The sequence below is a fragment of the Thermobia domestica genome, chromosome 10 (genome assembly GCF_964235325.1).
Source record: "Thermobia domestica chromosome 10, izTheDome1.hap1.1, whole genome shotgun sequence".
Taxonomy (NCBI): domain Eukaryota; kingdom Metazoa; phylum Arthropoda; class Insecta; order Zygentoma; family Lepismatidae; genus Thermobia; species Thermobia domestica.
Window position 1 is genome coordinate 16,758,883 of NC_137463.1, and position 21,542 is coordinate 16,780,424.

At 35.9% G+C, this 21,542-nt stretch overlaps 1 protein-coding gene across 3 annotated transcripts in view; it reads left to right on the top strand.

Moving 5' to 3' along the window:
* Positions 1–21,542, top strand: part of Klp67A (Kinesin-like protein at 67A) — an 89,650-nt gene that overhangs the window by 14,946 nt on the left and 53,162 nt on the right. For all 3 annotated transcript variants that reach the window (XM_081727782.1, XM_081727780.1, XM_081727781.1), the window contains exons 6-9: positions 942–1,098; positions 7,925–8,124; positions 13,916–14,278; positions 19,350–19,535. In XM_081727782.1, coding sequence (XP_081583908.1) covers positions 942–1,098; positions 7,925–8,124; positions 13,916–14,278; positions 19,350–19,535 — 906 coding nt within the window. The remainder of the gene's footprint in view (positions 1–941; positions 1,099–7,924; positions 8,125–13,915; positions 14,279–19,349; positions 19,536–21,542) is intronic.

Sequence of the window (21,542 nt, forward strand, 5' to 3'; positions counted from 1 at the left end):
TTTTCAGAAATTAATGTGCTGACGCTTACCGATCACGTCACTGCCTGTGATTATGTCGTCATTTTGGGGGATCATATGCATCCTACGGGCAATTACACGATATTCCAGGATGATAATCATCTGGAATCCATCTTCATAGCTATTGCGGCGTAGTTTGAGGAATATCAGGATGAAGTAGAACACCCCTCACCTGGTTTATCTAATTCCTGGAGTGAACTAATTGAATAACTGTGGTCCGTTTGAGAGACACGAATCCGGCTTGGATTTCCACCTCCATCCTCTCTTACAGGATTGAGTGATGCACTCCACGCAGGATGGTGTATGCCATTCACAACCTCTACGACTCCATTCCATGTTTCATCAGAGCTGTTCTAAGGGCAAAAGGTGGTCCAATGCCATAGTCTCTCTTCCATGGAACTGAGTGATGGGTGGAATTGTGTAATATTCAACTTGCTACCATTCACGACCTCTATAACTCCTTTCCATGTTGCATCAGAGCTGGTCTCAGGGTGATAGATGGTCCAATGTTATGTTAATCTGGTAAGTTGCACTTTTTCACAGGTGTTTCTATCACTTCAATAATCATCTGCATATATTCCATATTGTGGGTTTGGGGGAATGGGAAGTATTCGTGACTAATTTTAGGTTGGTTCGGTTCTTATAGGAAATGGATGGTCCATCATAAAATAAAACAAGGAGCAATTTATGTATAACGACTCAGGTCTGTTCGTAAGTATTTGCTACAGAGAGCCCTTAAGATGACAACATATCACCAATTTAAAAGTTCATTAGATGTATTCTGGTCTGTTTAGAGTTGAATTTAACATGTAGTGTTTAGCAGTTTGTGAGGATAAAATGATGGAGCTTGTTTGAATCTGGAGAAAAGAAGCTTTTTTATAAATTTGGTAATAATCTAACTAATCTTAACGAATTTTGTGCAGGTTTTCGTGAGAATGACAAATTTGGTGACAAAACAAAGGAAAACTGCTAAATTGTCGATGATCGACTTAGCTGGAAGTGAACGTGGTTCTGCAACTGGATTTACAGGAAACAGATTTAAGGAGGGCTCAAATATAAACAAGTCACTTCTTTCACTGGGTAAGTTACGGAATCAAAAGTTAAAATAATTTGTAATGACCCATTGCAAGTGAGCATTACAGTCGTTTGTTATTTCATTTTGACATTTATTAGTTATTTGAGTGTGTATTCTTATTTATTTATTCATGTTATTAATATTTTTTTTATTTATTATTTTTGCTTATTTAATTTTTATTCATGTTTATTTGGTCGACACTAATTTGTACTGAATAATTTTAATGCAGTCGATCTGAAATAAAACATGCTTTTCAGCGCCTCGATTTTACATATTTAAGAGAGAAAAAAAGCATGACAATTAAAATAAGATACCGAAATTATAGGAAATCGAGTTATTGCTTGAGATTAAACTGAAGATTTGGATTTCCAATTCATAATTCAAAAATAATTTGAGTGAATCCAGTACAGTTATTTCAAGGAATCAAGTACCACATTGTCTGCAATTAAATAAGCAGATAAAGTAGTTCTAAAAGTAACATAGTCAAATAAGAAGTTATTTAACTAAATTCGTCAGTCTTCAGCTTTTGTTTTGAATATATAGTTAGTATGAACATGCCGTGCTAATACGCATGACCTGTTCCAAGTTCTTGTTATATGCAAAATGCATCTAATGTGTAGTTTAATCTACTAGTTTCAGCAATAGGAAATTCAGCATTCTAGTTTTCCATAAATATCTGCATATGTGATTCACACGAGTCAGCAACTATTGAAATGGTACTTGACAACAGCTACCCATATATTTTACATTACAACAGTTGAGAGTTAGGAGCTGAAGTTCAGAACTCACGAGTAATTTTAAACCAGTTTGGTGTATATTTCTGTATATATGATTGTAGGGATGATTAATTAGTCAACACACTTCTGTTTTTGCTATGTAGAGTCTGCCATCTGGTATAGTGTTAGATATATTATGGCGTATGCTGATGAGGTGAATTTAATAAGGGATGATAGGAGAACAATAGAAAGAAATGCAGAGGTCTTATTAAATGCTTGCAGGACTTGGGTTTAGAAGTAAATGCAGAAAAAATTAAATACATGGAAGTTCATCGGGATTGTAATCCGGCAAATTATGGATGCGTTAAAATATCAAATAATACTTTTGATAAAGAAAATACTTTTAAAAATCTAGGATCAATATTAACAGACGAAAACCACATTCACGAAGAAATGAAATGTCGACTGAAAGCAGGGAATTCATGTTATTATTAAGCCTTGTCGCGAATTCTGTCGAGGAATTTGAAGCTTAAAATATATAAAACGATGATAACGCTTGTTGTTCTGTATGGTTGCGAAACATGATCGCTTACTCTGAGGAAAGAACGTAGACTGAAAGTATTTGAGAACAAAATCCTCAGACGAATATTCGGACCCAAGAGGAACTGAAATTGGAAATGGCGAAAACTTCATAACGAAGAAGTGCGCAATTTATACCGTTTATCAAACATTGTTACGGTCATTAAATCTAGAAGGCTCAGGTGGGCAGGTCATGTGGCCAGAGTGGAAGAAAGTATAAACGCTTTGAAAGTGCTAACTGGAAATCCAATTGGAAAGCGACCATTGAGAAGACCTAGGCACAAATCGGAGGACAATATTAAGATGGATCTCACAGAAATAGGAATAAGAGTAAGGTATTGTATGGGTGCCCCAACTACGAGATCTTTTTGAACCCTAAAGTAGAAACAGGATCCAGTTCGCTAAGGATAGAAGTCAGTGGAGAGCTTATGTAAACGCGACATTGAACTCCCAGGTTCTGAAGATCATAGAGTTTGTTAGCTGGAGTTCATCTGTAAAGGAAATGGTAATATGTTAATGAAACAATAGATCACAATTTTAAGTCATTGCCTGTAGCAACGAAGCATCGAATGATAAAATATAAATAGTAATAAATAAATAAATAAGTAATGAAAAGAAGAAATATAAATCAATAAATAATTTTAAAAAATAACGAAAATAAAAATTTACCTATAATAATTAGCGTTACCAACATTGAACAGCATACATACAAATGCATCTCTTATAATTGTAATCTAATCTAGCAACCTTAGCTATTGATTAAATTCCTAACTTAGTAAGAAGTTAATATATTTACCTGGAATCTTAACTTCACAATTGAATAACTAAATAAAAGTTGTAAACGATGAAGATAAAATAGAGTTGTGTATACTTACCAGGGAGTCGAACCCCACATCAGTTGGCCGAATTACGGGATCCAAGGGATTTCACCTGAAGGAAAGGAAAGATTATATGAATACTAAATTACTATTATGTGCAAATAATGTGGTTAAATTACATAAATGTATTTACTATAGTAACTTTTCTTTCAGCTTAAGTATTATGTGTCTGATGCATCGATATATTTGATATCATACTATTCTTTTTCACCTATTTAAATGCAAGTCACAATACACATTTGAATTTAGACTGTTGTATAATTCTTTCGCACTTCCATGCCCACTTTATCAAATTCCTGGATAGTTTGTCCAACCAGAATTTTTTTATTTCCGACTTGAGATCTGTGTTTCCCTACAGTGGTTCTCTAGGTGGCGACTTAAATCGGGCTGTATGTCGCCTATTGCCGGAACGGTTCCAGAGTTTCGGCGATTGAATGACAGCAACATTAACCGTTGCGTATGTTAAAGTCTACTTGCCTTACCTTGTCTTCGTTTTTGCGCGTCTTGTCGGACCTAGTTGGACTGCATACCTGTGAGCCGTGGACAAAGTAGCACTGGATGGGGCATTTAATGCAAATTGACGAGACATTAAAATTTTCCTGTAGTAATGTTGCGGTGTTCAGTCTTTTCTCTATTTTACAGGCTTTTGCTTATTTTTACTAGAACGTACTCTATAGTGTAACGTGATGATATATTATTTTGTACTTTTGTTGTTTGACTATAATTGAGAAAAAACTAGCTAACAGAGAGTCAACCAGTGATATCAGCTATTGAGCAGGGAACTCGGAATCATACATTTGTACAACAAAACGGAACATGGCGACCAGGATCAAGAAATACATCTAAGATGCCAAGAATGAAGAAATAATTTCGTCAGGTCGGTCAAAACATAACTGCTAGCCACAAGTCTAAACGTGATGTTTTGAGTAAATATTCATCCTCCATTGAAATCGAATCATTTTGTATCGTCAAAATTCCAACTCTATATTTAAACAAATCATGGTACAGCTTCATAATAAAAAAAGTTACACACAAAATTAAGTGATCTTTATAAAAATCAAGCCAATACAACGATTTTTATGTAATTTTTAATTTCCACAGCAATTTTTGCATCTTCGTATAGGACTAAAAATAGGAAGTTTTCAAATTGTTATCAAGATTTCATGACTTTCTGAATCGTCTTCAGTCCACAGTTTGACCTGGCAACAAAATAAGAAAAACAATTAGAACAGGAAATTTTCAAAAGTTCAAAGTTGATATTCAGAACTTGGCTAACATTAAATGTCAACATTTTTGAGTTTTAGTGTATTATAATTTTACATACTAAATAATTTCTTTGAAGTACATATCACAATTTAATGTATGCATAGATATTATTTGTATATGTTACATCAAAAAATAAAGTAGTGACCAAGAGAGAGACACATTGTTCATTTCTTTAAAAGACTTGTTAAATTTCCAGTAGTTTAAAAAAACCTCCGCATAAAGGTTTTCTATATAAACAATCAGTTGATCAAGAAGTCTCATTTCAGTGATGCAATTTTACAAGATAACTGATACACTAACCTCCTTTGAAAACTAGTGTTGGTTAACTAGTTTTGGCGTTGGATTGTAACAAGAGGTAAAAAGTATCTACGCGAACTTCTGAAACGAAGAAACAATGGTTTCAATCCAGAAAGATGGCAGAGTCAGTGGTATAGAGAGAACTATCAGATTACATTTGGTGGGATTAACAGTGGGCAGTTACACTTGGAGTTTAAACCAGATGTTTTTTTTTTTTTTCTGTTAAGTCTAAGCTCTCGATTCAGCTATTGATCAAATTATGTAGTCAATTAAAATCTAACTTCCTTTTAATACAGTGATACTTCGATACACTGTGTGATTAGAGATAATCGGAGAACTCCTTGAAATGCTGTTATTCCATTCAGTCTATTTCCCAGACCTTGCTCCTTCGTATTATTCGTTCCGCTTTTTGGTTAATTTCTTTAAAAAAAAAAAAAAAAAAAAAAAAAAAAAAAAAAAAAAAAGCTTATTAAAATTAAAATTATGGCATGGAAACGCCTCAATATTTTCCTGGAATGGACAATCAAAATAGAAATGTTATTTTAACCATATTTTGCAGATGCTATAGATCTACAAGTTTTTCTTTCATTGATGAGTTTTGAAAAAGTTTAAATTTGAAACTTAATCCACTTATACGAGGAGCAGTCAAAAAATTCCCGGAATGTCGTTGTAATTTTGGTGTTTGTAATGTAATCACAATGAGTCTTGTACAGTCCTGAGGTTGGCTAATCATGAATTTAACAAGTATGAATAGGTCATAACAGGCAGAGGATGAGTAGTACAGCTGAACGGAGGAGTGTATGATGATCAGTTTGGCGCAATTTTGTAGTTCGAGCAACACGCAAACATCGAGTTGATGAGCAAAGTGGGAAAAACTTCTTCAGAGACTTTTAATAACCATAAAAACAGTTTAAGACCGTCAAAATTTTTGGCTTTTCCCAAAGCTAAAAGTGAGCCTCAGAGGTACCCGTTTCGCTATCGTAGCAAAAATTGAAACTAGGGATGGGCAAAACGGATTTCTAGAAAATCCGAAAAACCGACATGTCGATTTCTCCAAAACCGGTTCGGTTTATCAACGAAACTGGTTTAGGTGAAAAGTTTTGGAAAACACATAAAACTATTTCTGTGAAAATGGAATCGGTTTCCGGAGAACAACGAAACACTATTCTGGTCAGAAATACAGAGGTTCAGCCTACGTTTGGCCGATTTCATTCATTCCCCTCCCGGGCAGAATGAACTCACCCGACCTGGCTCGTGGCGTCCTGCAGTGTTGTACAGTGGCTTCCTGGGGACGGAGTTGTTTTTCCGCGCGGACCACAACAACGCACAAAACAGGACCATTGTTGTGAGTGTTGTGTTAAATTTGTTTCCAAATGTGTGGGTTTCCGCTCTGTGACCAAAATGCCTCCCAAACTAAGCCGGTTTTGGGAAGGCTATGTTGCGGCTCTTTATGACGCCCACTTTAGTGTTTCTGTCATTAGAAAACAGTGCAAGAAGAATGGTTGCAACATCAGTTTAAGTGGAATAAAAAATGTTATTAAAAAGTACAAGGGCAACGAAGCTCCACCATTTGGATCACCAACGAAGTTGCCTAGGAAGCGGGAATGCACCAAGGTCACCTCCACCATGCAGAGGAAACTTCGCAAAATAGCAATGCAAGAAAATCCGCCAACACAAAGGTGTATGGCTAATCGTTTTGACGTGTCTTTGGGGACTGTGAGCCGGATATTACACCATCAACTCAAGCTGGAAAAAGTCATGAAAGCTGGCGGCCATCTTCTCACGGATACCCACCAAAAGGAACGAAAGTGTAACGCCTGGAAGCTTTACGAACGGCATCTGGCAAAACAAAGGTGGATGTTCGTCGTAACGCTCGATGAATCATGGATTTACCTTTCCGACTGCGGCAAACCGAGAGCCATCATGTACCGAGAGAAAGGCGCCAAGAACTTCAGAAGGTTTGTCCGTGTCTGTAAAGAATCCTTCCCAAAAGGGTTCATGGTCGTTACTGGCTACTGTTACCGAGGAAAACTGAAGATTCGTAGGGTGGCGAAGAACTGCAAAATAAATTCGCAGTATTTTCAGGAACAGATCATGCGGCCGATCTACGAGCATGAGATTCCAACAATGTACGGAAATGACGCCAATCTGGTGCGCATTCACATGGACAAGGCCTCATAACATACCTCTCGATCGTCCCTCGTATTCTACAGGGAGATGGAGGAGGCAAGTGGTATACAGGTGATACCTTTCAATGAGGTACCTGTTAAATCTCCAGATGCAAATCCTATGGACTATTGTGGATTTGGATTGCTGAAGCGGGCTTTGGGAAAACGGCGTGTGACAACTGTGGAAGGACTTCGGAAAGCTGTGCAAAGGGAATGGGACAAGATTCCCCTCCCAGTTCTTCAGAGAAGCCTATTACAGTGGAAATTACGCTGTCGGGCTATTGTTAGGAACCAAGTGAAACACATCGGGCACTTACGAACCTGGCGCCATGGATTCTTCTAAATTTTTAGGTAAGTCGAAATTGGTCAAATGTAGACTGAACAACCTCTGTAGAACAGATTTTGGAAAAACCGGAACCGGTTTTGAAGGAAACCGGATCCGGTGAAAAACCGAACCGTTTTTTTAAGAAATACTGATAACCGGTTTCGGTGAAAAACCGAGCCGGTCTTTAGAGAAAACTGAAGCCGGTTTCGGTGAAAAACCGTTTTTAATGTTTAAAAACCGGTTTCGGTTTTCCTAAAAACCGAAAAACCTGTTTTTGTGCCCACTATTAATTGAAACCCACACGAAGACTGAACTTCAGAAGATAACAAAAAAAAAAAAAAAAAAAACTTTCATCGGTATTTCCAATATTGGCAGGAGCGGTGGAACAAATGTGTGTGTGTGTTCCGAAGGTGCCTACTTTGAAAGCGATTAAGTAAATGAATATTTATATTGTGGTAATAAAGAGCTACAACAGAATTCCGGAAACCTTTTGATTGCTTCTCGTATATAAAAGCAAAGAAGCCCCTTAAATTACATTTAAAAGAGAACAGATTTAAGAGCTTTTTTTGTAATAAATGGCAATAATAATTTTTGTTGTCTAGGCAACTGCATTAACAGCCTGGCTGATGGTTTGAAGCATGTACCGTATCGTAACTCCAAACTCACCCGCCTACTAAAGGATTCACTTGGAGGAAATTGTAAGACAGTGATGATCGCTAACGTGTCTCCTGCACCAGGATCCTACGAAGATACTTTCAATACTTTAAAGTACGCAGACAGAGCAAAGAATATAAAAACCAAAGTAAGTAGACACAATTGAAGGTGCTATGGAATTAACCGGAGACGTCTTACAAGGGTTAACAGTAATAATTAAAGCAAAGCGCATTAAGCTTTATTTTATTTTTGTTTGTTTGTCATTATCCTTTCTCTTTTTGCAAGTCTTGTCTGTATATATAAAAAGAAGTCCTTAGTGTCTGACTAATCAATGACCAGGCCAAAGTGTTTAAGTTAGAATAATCAAATTTGGATAGGGCATACAATTTGTCATGTAAAGTATCACTAAGGAAGGATTTTTGGAAATTTGGCGTGGAATGGGGAAAATAGGAGTGGCAATTATTATGTAGTAAAGCCACGGTTATCCGCGGAATTGGATTAAAAGATTCCGAGTTACGAACTCTCTATTATAACTGTAATCTTTGCCATTTTTTTCACCCTCTTTTCTTTTTGTATATTAAATATTTAAAAAAAACGCTGTTGTTTTAAATCAGAAGTCCATATATCAAATTTCGTGTTTCTAACCTTCGGAAATACTGACATTTTAATATAATAATTGTCCCCTGTTTCCCCCCTATTGCTCATCGAATTTCAAATATATATATATATATATATATATATATATATATATATATATATATATATATATCATTAGTTTATTTAGTTATCGCCGTGGCGCACTTAAAATTTCAAATTTCTAGCTTAAGCGGTTTGATCTGAGCGTCGATCAGTTAATCACTTCTTTATATAACGTGGACGGTTTTATTATTATTATTTTACTGTACATGAGGAAGTTTAGTGGCCAGTTTTTCATTAAGTTTTAAAATGTTCAAGAAGATAATGTTATTTCGCTTGTCAAGCAAATATACTGATCTGTTTCATTGTTAAACTGCTATTCAATTGCCTGAATGTGGTGTTCGTAGTGTTCTTACTCTTCTTCCTCGTCTTCAGTCACTAGTTCTGTGCTGAATTCCAAGTCTACCTCGGGATCTGAAATGATTTTTCTAATAATACTACCCGGGTAAGAACGTCATAATATACACAACCAAAACTTCCCAACTGAACAATAGGAAATAAATGCTTATAGCTAGAGAGAGAGAGAGAGAGAGAGAGCTAGAGAGACTGATATCCAGTGCTTTGTTCTTGTACGCAAGGGAATGGAGTATCGGCACCTGCTTTTAAAAATTACGTTTGTCAGAAATATGAGAGAAGAGCGAATATTGTTACTTGTGTGGTCCGTCAAGGGTTCGCACTGATTTCCTAATCATAAACTGTTGTTTATTTTTTCTTTTCTTGTGTTAACTTTAGCGCTTATGGACGAAGTTTGGAAGACATAACGTTTTTACTTTCTGCAGAATTGGAAATATATATATATATATATATATATATATATATATATATATATATATATATATATATATATATATATATATATATATATATGCAGGGTTAGCTGTCTTTTTAAAAAAAAAAAAAAAAAAAGTTTAAATCAAAAACCGAAAAATGTTCGTAAAGGTGTAAGTGTTCGTAAAATCTTAATGAACACACATTTGTGGGTTATCACGTGTCACTCCAGCATATATTATTCGTATTATATTCAGACCTAATTCCCCATTTATTAGCAGCTTGTGCTTTTTTAAATATAAGTTTATGAATGTTTCTTCTGTGATTTTTTTTTTATAGTTTGTTATTATTGTTATGCAATTGCAATCAAAGAAAAATTCTAAATATTGTTTCGTATTAATAATGTTTATTGTTGATAAAATACATCGAAATACCGTACTTTGGGGGAGGGGGAAGGTCATACAAACCCCACGAGAGGCATTTATTGAAATCAGAAGTATTTTTGGTAGTATTTATGTATAAATGGGTCAGAGCCAAAGTGGACTCAAATAATTCGTATCATTATTCACTTTTCTTATTGATATGCATCCTGTTGTTAGCATCAGGTTGGAGGAATCAAGATTAGCCAACCGGAGCGCTAACGCGATCTACCGAAAATGTCCCTGCGAGCTACTAGTAGCTCGCGATCGACGGTTTGGCGATGACTATTCTAGATCATCTCTGCTTGTGCGGACAATTTGTGCACTGTTGTTCATCCGGATTGTAAGACCATTTATCACAGTTAAACCTTAGTAAATATGTGGACTCAACGGCTGCTTCGACGTCGTCATTCGGCAGTTGATATACCAAAAGAAAAAAGTGATCTAGAGACGACGAGGGTATATCGGAGGGTGCGTTCATGACATGGAAGTTGTTGTAACAATAAATTCATGGTGAGTCCCGGGACCTTTTTCCCCAGAGGAAAAGCACTGCTTATTTCTGTTCTTAATAACTAATATTTTATTAGCACCAACCAAAATGTTCTCGCTCATTGTGCTACTGAACTTGCGGCGATTCATATACACATTACTATATTACGTGCGATATACTAACAACATATTAACGAGAGAAAATACATTACACGTAACGAGATAAATGTGTACAGACAACTACTTCAAGAAAATACCTAATTAAAGAATATTTCTCTCTCTCTCTCTCTCTCTCTCTCTCTATATATATATATATATATATATATATATATATATATATATATATATATATATATAGATATATAGATATATAGATATATAGATATATATATATATATATATATATATATATATATATATATATATATATATATATATATATATATATATATAAAAGTGGCTGTTTGTCACTTCATACATCTTGAACCACCCGACCGATCTCGTTCAAATTTTCAACATAGATATGGTTCGGGCCTGGGATGCTGTTTATCATTTCACTTTGACGGTACAACATAGAGGAGGAGGGAGATATGTAAAAATAAATAAAACTTAATAACCCTTAAACCACGAGACCGCAAGATGAGGTTCGAGCCTCTGATGGTTTTCATCATTTCACTTGGATGGTGCAACTTAGGGGAAGGGAAGAAATATATATAAGAATACATAAAAATGAAAGTAACTACGTTTATGACTTCATACTCTTGAACCACCCGGCTGATCTCGATCAAAGTTTCAGCATAGATGAGGTTAGGGCCTGGGATTGATTGTATCATTTCACTTTGACGGTGCAGCTTAGAGAATAGGGAGGGAGAAATATTTAAAAATGATTTTAAACGATCGATATTAGTGTCGACTCCATAGTTTTCGGGATCGCTGAGATGAACAATGACATTTCCGATGCCGTTTATATCCAAATTCAGCCTTGCAACTTGGGGAAGGAAAGGGGGAGATGCATAAAAATGATTGAAAATAACCGTTATTAATGTCGAATCCATAGTTTTTGGGATCGCTGAGATGAACAATGACACTTCCGATGTTGTTTAAGTCCAAATTCACTCCTCTGTGTTTAAAATGAAACGTATTCTCCTCGTGCGAAGAACGTGTATTCTACTAGTTCTTTCTTAAAATGAAATAAATATTACACAAAATACTATTTTAGTTTTCGTTAAAACCCTGATCCAAACTAAAAGATTGTGACAGTATTCCATTATTTAAATGACTATTTCCTAGTAGCTTCATACAAGCTTAACAAAATTTGACTACGTTGAGGATCAGACATCGACGGAGACAATTCTGATTAAGTAGGTAGAAATGATGCCTTCTGATTAAGTAGGTAGAAATTGTGCCAAGCGGTATGCACGAAGCTTGAATAAAGATTATAAGTTTGTGTTTTTCGTTGGTTTTATGTTTTCAGATGGATATTTGTGTAATGGCCCAGATAGGTTTGCGTGATGCTATAATGTTTGCTTGTCTATGGTAACTGGTAACTGAATATTTATGTAACACGAGTAACTTTTCATCATAGGTTATATATATATCATGTTCATGGTGGTGTAGCTTGGAATAAATATATATAGGGTGTTTCAAAACAACATCGACAATGTTTGGAAGGTGCTGACACAAAGATAAGACAAAAGTATATATCAACCTGGGTGCAGAAATCAGTCATTTCAGAGCTATAGGCTGCCGCAAACATGAAAAAATGAACTTTAAAGGTCCATAGCTCCAATACTATGGGACCTACCGTACTTGGGTCAAGACTTCACTTAGGAACTAATATGTGCGCTATCCAAAATACATGTTTCAGAATCGTCAGGTACTCACGCAACTTTTTTTTTTTTTAAAGAGAGAGAGTTTGGCTTCGGACATAATTTGAGTACTTACCAACTACCTCTATAAAAATTGTTGCGGAAGTATCACAGAATTCTGAAACATTGACATTTGGATAGGGCACATACTAGTTCCTAAATGAAGTCTTGACCCGACTATGATTGGTCCCGTGACCCGACTATGCTAGGTCCCATAGTACTGGAGCTATGGACTTTTGAAGTTCATTTGCTCATGTTTTCGGCAGCCTATAACTCCGAAATGATGGATTTCTGCACCCAGGTTGGTCTATACTTTGTCTTATCTTGGAGGTTAGGCATCATCTCCCAAACGTTGTCGGTGTTGTTTTGAAACACAATGTATAAGGTTCATAACTGTGTAAAGTCTGTTAATTAGGCTTAAACTTGGTGCAAAGGAATATGCGCAGCTTGGTGCCTCTTCGGGTACAGAACTAATATTTTGGAGCACAATTGCCAAAGTTATAAGCCATGCTGATGAATTCACTCGAAACTCTCATTAAACCTACAGTCCTATTTCATTTGTCAAAATTGTTGAATTCTATGATGTTTTCGTGTTACAGTCAAGCTAATATTGCATAGAAAGTAAATGTACTCGTGTGAAAACAGGGGGCCGCGGTGACTCAGTGGTAGAGCGTTCACTTCTGGTGCATAGGGTTCCTGGTTCGATCCCAGCTCGTGCCGAGTGAACTTTGTGGTGGACAAACACTATGTGCGTGGGTTTTATCGGGGTTCCCCACTTTTTTCATTCCACCATTTCATTCATTTCTCATAATCACCGTCTCCTTTAGCCTAACTGGCATAACCATAGGATGTAAAACTTAAAGATTTCATTTCATTTCGTGTGAAAACAGTATCTGTATATCATCAGGATTCTGTATTTTAAGTATATACTAGCTGAACTTGCGCTCTCTACACAGCGCACCGTTTACATATGAGCATGAATCTCCTTGTCATTTCTCACATCTGTAAATGTCCCTTTACAGAATCAAGTGAAAACGTCTTGATAAAAATCGGCAAGGGGAACTATAAAGAGGAGATTTTTCCTATTGTTTCTTCAATATCTCTGAGCCTACTTCCGGTTGGAGTTTCTTATTCGTGTCCGATCAGTGTTCTCTTTCTTCTTGCATGTAATATGTAATAAGCAAATACATTACATACACAATTAATTATAATGTCAATGTGATGTATGGTATTCATTGAACAAAACACTAGCCTGGAGAAATAGTTATCCTTCATTTTTCATTATCATTTGGTCATGAAATAAACACCTGACAACCCCCATATACAACAATGTGATGTTGGAATGTATAACTCATAGGATATGTTGCTTTTTTTTTTTAATTTCAATACTTTCAGTATATTCTTAAAAATGTAATAAAGAAATAACGGCCACGCGTTTTAATTATTCAATTAGAACTGGACAATCTACACAAAATTTGGAATCGATCAGGGAAAACGGCACGTTTTTAGCATTTGTGGTTTTGAAGATCTCGTTGTCGAAAGGGTTGGAGACAAACATATAAACTTTTCTTTGGAGACAAACATATAAACCTAGCATTTTAATATACAGATATTAGTACTGCTATCTTTCAACAAAATTTAGGCTGAAGTTTTTGCTTTGTTCACATCTGTGTAAGCATATTTTTTTCTTCTATTTCAGGTCACCAAAAATGTCACGTCAATGCAGATGCATGTGATGGAGTATATGAAGCTTGTTGATGTTTTGCGATCTGAAAATGAGAAACTAAAGTCTGAGTTGAAGTCTGAAAAGGAAAAAGTTCATAATCTGGAAGAGAAAACCAAGAGTGCGCCTTTGATCCCGAATCCGGATGAATATTGCAGTCTGGCATCCAAAGAGAGCCGGGATGAATTGATGAATTTGTATCGTGTGAAGAGAAATCTCCACCGAGAACTTCTTTTATTGGAAAGCAATGAAAGAATCTATAAGACCAAGATACTATGGAAGCAAGAAACACTGGACCAATTGAACATTTTGTCTCACGATTCAAACAAAAAGAAAAAGGTAAATTTTAAAACTTAACTTAGTTTTTAGCTTTGCTTGTTAACTGGAAATAAAATAACATCTAATATTCAGGGTGATTCAGAAGGAATGTCACATAATTTGTGAGGTGATTCTACATGTGAAAATAAGCCGAAAATGTCTTATGAACATGTATCCGATTTTCGATCGTTACGGAACTGGAGCGGGTTGAAGGTTACACACATCCATGAATAATTATGAAGACAAGTGTGAATATTCCTTACCGAAATGCTGTGTAGGCGCTGTGGTGGACAGAATCATGGTGGGACAGATGACTGACCCAACCTACAAGAGGTGTGGGGTTTCTCCAACAGACACTTGCACTTTTGGAAGGCATGATATTAGAGCAACAACGGCAAATGTACCTGCAACATGACGGAGCACCAATTCACTGTACCAGTCAAGTATCCCAGTATCAATAACATATTTCCTTAATGGTGGATTGGCCGTGGCGAACCTATTAACTGGCCTCCCAGGTAACCCGACCTAACCCATTAGACTTCTGTTTGTGGGCTGGTTAAAGGGAGATGTGTACTCTACGAAGGTGGATACACGTGAAGAAATTGTTGCCCGCATTAAAGCCCACCAAGAAGATGTTCGATGTGCAACACAACACACTCTGCAACTTGTTGACAAGTACGTTGAGATGGGAGGGGGAATTTTTGAAAACCTCTTGTAGGATAGATCAGTAATATGCCCCACCATTATTCTGTCCACCACAGCATTTTGGTAAGGAATATTCACACTTGTCTTCATTCATGGATCTCTAGTCTTCAACTCGCCCTAGTTCTGTAACGATCGAAAATCGGACACATTCCTCCTAAATCATCCTGTATATTTGGATACACGAACAATTTATTGAAAAACTGTATGTAGTTGCACTTACGACTACTTAGTTAAGTTTGTGTCATATATTTTCTGTTACAAAGGCACGATAAAAAATAGAAAATAACGAATAAAATATGATATGTTATGTGTCCTTTTTTTTTATCTTTTAAATTGTTTCTTCAATGTAAGATAAAAGAGAAACTGCATTCACATTATGTAAGTGTATTGAAATACCTATCCTGGAAAGTTCTCCTCCTAAAAGAAACCATTTTCGCTCTCCTTCACACACTATTGAGAGAAACCTTTATGATGATCACTTTGGATGACAAAAGAAACCAACGTGATAACCAAGTTCGGGAATCAGACTTGGAAAGCGTTCAGCACCCGTGCATTGACAGCTTCGCTAATGTCAACCTGAATACATATAAAGCTATATTTATACATATAAATTCTGTTTTCCTGCAGTCCGTTATGTGATTCAAACAAACCGAAACTTTGTTCCAACCTCAGCACAAACAACCGCCATAAACCACTATATTAGAAGTTATGGATTAAGCTATGGAGTTATAGCTAAAACATACTACGATGAACTATTACGCACATAACATGCACAGAGGAGAAATCCCAAATTAAATACACACACGGTCTAACTTACTATATTTATGTTATGCATGTTCTTAGCTTTCTACATACTTACACAAAGGATAAGAAAGAAAAAAAAATAAAAATTGCACAATTGAATTATCACACGCAGGTTCATACGTTACACAGCCATCTTTCTGAATAGACTACCTCTCTTTCCTCTTCCCTCACGAAGCCCCGCCCATGGGTCTAGAACCCAGGCGTAAAATGAAGTCTCAAACCCCTCACAACATAAGAATTTTTATTCATTTCATCTGCACATGTCACCCATTGGCTGGAACCTTATGATGTATTAGCAGGGTCTGTAAGAGCACGGTATCAGCTCCTTTCCCACGGGTAAGGATTAAACATGAACAAAGAGTACATTATGATGTAAAATAAAAGAAAACTCAGAAATGAAAAAAAAAAAAATGCACTTTAAGTCCAATGCATAAAGTAAAATGAATATCCTCAAAATTAATTCGTAATAAAGATCACTATACATTCCATGAGTGGTGACACCTTCTGACGAAATTAAACATTATAGCTGGGAGGTAAGTACAAATTTAAGAAAATATTTAAATTTCATCAAAAATGCAAAGAACAGCAACGTATTAAGAAAAATGACGATGTATGATTCTCGGAGTCTGACTGTAGAAAGAAATGCTTTCTTATTTATTCATTATCGTGTGTTTTCTCAATCTGGGAGTCGCGAGAGGAGTATGTTGGATCGCGAAGGAAAAGTAAAAAAGATAAATTTAATTAGGATCTAGTAGGAAGGATACATTTTTAAAGATTATTTTAAATTTCTTATTTTGATAGAAATTTATTTCTATACTTGTTGTAGCAAGGAATATTAAACAATTAAAGAATCGATTTAAAAACAATTGAAATGAATGAGGTATGAAACTGGTGAAAAGCTTCATATTGAAATACAGTTCAAAGTGAAAGCTAATGTAAACCGGAGCCTGGTGTAATTTCAGTAGACTTCATAAGCGATAGGCAGCAATAATCAGAAATCTTATTACAAGCAAGAAGATATTTATAGGGGTAGCTGGCAAGGAGATGAGATAAAACGGGTCGTACTATGAAATAAATTGAGAAAGCCTGCGCAAGCAGATGCCGTTACCTTTAAAGTAGTCCCTTGTGAGGCGACGCGCTTTGTTTAGATGACTGTGGTATTGACAAAATCATTCGTGAACTCATTTTCGGGATGTCCATTTAATAAATAACCGGAAAAATTGTATAAAAAATCTAAAGCTTCGACAAAGTTCGTGCTTCTGTGTTATTTTTTTGGTGATGTCCTAGAACTTTGTCACATGGACCCGATACACCTGCCTTGCGAACAGGACTGGGAATCAATGATACAAGATGGCTGCACCCTTTTAAGATCGCACTAACGTGGAGGAGGGGAGTGTCAAATGTTTTGTAACCCGCCTCTCACTCTCACTCTTTCTTGAACATCAGTACGTCATGAACAATATGGTGAGCTGATCCGACACTAATGTTCATTTATGCTGCAATATCACTCACCGTAATATACCTGTTTTCCCATATCAACTCATCATCTCTTGCAATGTTGTTCTCCGTGACTGCACAGACAGAGCGCCCTGGGCGTGGCGAATCTTCAACATTTGTTAGACTCCGTTTGAAATTATGTGCTCACTCGTACACTTGTGTTGGATTCAAACAACTTTCACCATATTGCACTGCCAGCCGACAGTGAATTTCGATGGTTTCAACCAGGGTTGTCTGGTTTAAACCATTTGGTTTAAAAAAACTGGTTTAAACCAAAAACGAAAAATGCTTTAAATCGTGTGAACTGCATGATGACGTTTCCACATAATAAACTATCTGCATTAGTTTTATCTCCTTTTCACCTTTTAATCAAGGCGTCCCATGTTCAATTCTTGGTCAAACCACAACCCTTCTTTCAAGTATAAACCAAGTAGCGGTTTGGATATCACTTGAAGCGAAAGTCTTCTCCGTGGTAATCTCGGTATTACATAAGGATGTAAGTCTAAACATACGAAACGAAACCAAATTGTATATTTCTGCTTGGCTGAATGTCTGTTGTTTTATAAGGAAGCCAAAGTTGCTTATATTGATAGAAATTCGCAAAATGTATCGACTTCCTGCGTAGCTTTCAACATAGCTTGGATTGGACTTTCAGTTTTAATTTTATTGAATAATATGTACATAATAAATCTGTAATTTAGTACTTCAGTTTTATCTTACTGATTATGATACGTTGACCGTGAAATTCCACATGCTAAGCAATAACGGGATTCTCCCGTTATTGCTTTGCATTTAAAGTAAAAACAGGATTTTCCCGATTTAAGAAATTTACTGACTGGACCACCCAACTTTATACTGAAACAGGACAATGCTGATTTCCGAATAAGAGAATGTACTATTGGTGTTGGAGTGAAGTGGGTGGAACTTCCATTCTGCAGTTCCAAGTCCAAAAGAAGGACAATTTCTCTCGAGTGTAAGCCGAAAAGTAGTTTGGGTTCCGCTTTAAACTTATGTGATCCCTTCCTGCATAACTCCGTTGTTGCATAATAACACCAAGGCAAAACAAACTTATTTCTGTCCATTTGTAATATAAATACATAGAGCAAATCATGTAAACAAAACAAAACAAAACAAAACAAAAAAAAAAAAAAAAAACTGGTGTAAACAAAAAAAAAAGTTTAAACCAAAAAGAGAAAAACACCTTTTTTCAATAAAAACCATGGTTTTTGCCAACCCTAGTTTCAACCCTTCACCCTTCAGGTAACAGAAATCTGACGACACTTTTCTACTTCACTTTGGTGCAAACCTGCAAGAGTGCCACCATCTTGTTTCACTGATTCCTAGCACTCTATTCTTTATACAACTTTTCCGGTTATTTATTGAATGCATCTTGGATATTTGTTGCTGAGCGCTAGATGTACAAAATACCATAAAACCTGTGCCTTATTAAGCCGCTTTTTCTTTCATTTTGGAAATAGCCAAAATAAACATATTCTTAATTTAAGTGAAAAGGAATAAGGTCGTTAGTAAAGAAGTTAGTTCGGGATAGATTTCTGGACCAGAAACTCGTGAATAGTTAAGGCCGCTCAAGATTTCTGTTACTCATTTGTCGCTAATAACACAACCCACACACGCATGTTATTTCTTGTGTGCTACTTCGTAAAGACTGGTTTGCGACACAATTGAGCTCATGTTCGAAATGCGCACTCCGAAAATTAAGTGATCACATCTCGTTTGTATTTCAAGACACACAATCACATGCACTGTACTTTGTTTTAATCTAATGCTGGTCTCTGAACAAAGTATCATCAACCTTTTGAAATTGCCTGAATTATTGTGGATATTGTTGCTCTATAAATTAAAGGGATATAGGAAACTCGTTGTCACTGTGGATGATCGGTTGCTCTTTAGCACTTATCTTAATATTACGAGTTTACGGTGAATATCACTATTTCAATACTTTACTATAACTTTATTTAGAAGCTTTACTGATACTTAACATTTATTATTTTTGGGCTTTGCTGTTAAATGTCATATATTTATTTATTTAACGGTCGTTTGTCTAATTTCTGCACCTTCCTTTCAGACTGTAGAAAAAATTGAAAGAACCATCCGTGGGCTTGAAGCGAAGATAGCACAGATCAACGAGAAGAGATGTGTGTTATTGGAGAAACATAAAGCAAATGAGGCTGATATCTTGGGAAAAGAGCGAGACATGCAGATGATGAAACTCAACCTTAAGTGTAGCCAGGACATGGCAAGAGATGTATATGTAAGTGATTTAGTATATTACCAAGTAGTCTTGACAATTATCATTGATATCAGTTTCATTTTTGCGTTTCCCAGAAAAGGATCGAGAAGCCTTTGGGCTATCTTTCTTGTTCTATATGCATACATATTACAAATTCATGTGACCTGGAACCTATATTACGTCAAGGTAATATTGTTATAATAGTGATATTATCCTATAGAGTAGATACTGATAGATGCTATAGGGTTTCATTTTCCCATATTTCTGATGTTGCGAATCCCCTAATCACCTGTCCTAAAATTCACAAAATTTGTGAAGCGTTAAATCTGCCAGTGGAATTAGTGTCTATTACAACATCCAAAAATGAATTAAGGGACAACCACATAGAGCAATAAATTAGACATTTTGTGGAATTCCTCATAAATTATTAATGTGAATAGTGTTTTTCTAAAAGAGTGAATTGGCAGAAAATATAAGGGCAGTTATTAAAGGCAGTCAAAAATCGAAATTAAGTTACTGAATACTCTGCACTAATTCTTTAAAGAAAACAAAACTTACAATAAGAGATGTAGAAGTAAGGATCCTATGATACAGCAATAAAAACGGCGATGATGATCCCAGAAAGGAAGGAAATATTCAATTAAAGTAATAAAGACGAAGGCACAACATGAGCCACTTGCCTTTAATGTTGAACTTTTTGTCCTTATCTAGTATGATTCTAAAATGTTCCTTTCTATATATGACGAACTTTTGTGAATAACTTTCACGTCTTTAGTTTTAAGATCGTTTGCTGAAATGTTCACATTTAGATAATTTTGGGTGCTTTTGAAGTTTTTTTTCTTTAATAAATATGTATCTTATTAAACCAAGTAGCTTTTTATTTTATTTATCACTGTAATCTCTTTTCCATTACAATTTATTTTTTTGTGGTTACACGTAACATTCTTTTTCCCATATTCACGTAATGCCAAAAATGAGTGACAAAAACTCTTTGAAATTTTTTTCGCATTTTTTTTTTAACAATTTTATAATTCTTTATGCTTTGAAAGTAGTCGCACTATATATTATCATAGTTTTGTATGCGTGATATTCAAAATACTATGTATCTTAGTGTTAGATTTTTGTATGTAAGAGGCATTTCCGAATCGTAAAGATATGTCTTATCTTGACAAATAGAGGGGAAATATGCTTGTGAGGGCAACACTATTATAGTACAATAGAAGATACAGCTTGAAGTTAGTATCAAGTTTTGAGAATGATGTACGTATTCTTGTTAGATATAAACTTCGGTACAAGGTAGTTTTTAAAATCTTAAAAATAAAAATGTGACCGTTGTAAATTAATAACTCCTGAAGTACCCTATCAATCTCGAACAAATTTTCAACATAGATAAGGTTTGGACTTGGAATGGTTTTTATCATTTCATTTTGACGGTGCAACTTCGTGGAGGGGGATATATATACCTAGTTATATCATAAATACTGTCACAAAGTTTAGAGTGGCGCTGTAGGCATCCGGAGTAGCACAGTGTAAAACAGAAGATGCATGTAGTGTGTGTTTGACTGTTCATAATATATGTTGATATCGTACTGCGTTCTGATGGAGTGGGGTGATTACGAAAATCGTGTAGCAGTAATTGCATTACACAAGGTCGGGAAGACAGCAGGTGAGATTTTCAGCCTCCTGAAACCCCTACAAATCAGCAAGAGATTTGTGTATCGCGCCATACAGCGATCACTGAGACTGGAACGGCAGCTGACCGCGCAAGGAATGGCAGACCACGTACGGTACGAACCCCGCAAGTCCAGAAAGCAGTCGCAGCAAGAATTCGAAGAAATCCTGTGTGAACACAAAGTGTGATTGCTGCTATGAGATGAACATCAGCAGAAATTTCCATGTCTCGTATGCTCAGGAGTGACCTACATCTACGGGCGTATAAGAGACAGACTGGTCACTTTCTGGCCCAAACATTAATGTCGCAGAGGGTCCTTAAATCAAAGAGACTGTTGCGGCGTTACGCCAACAATC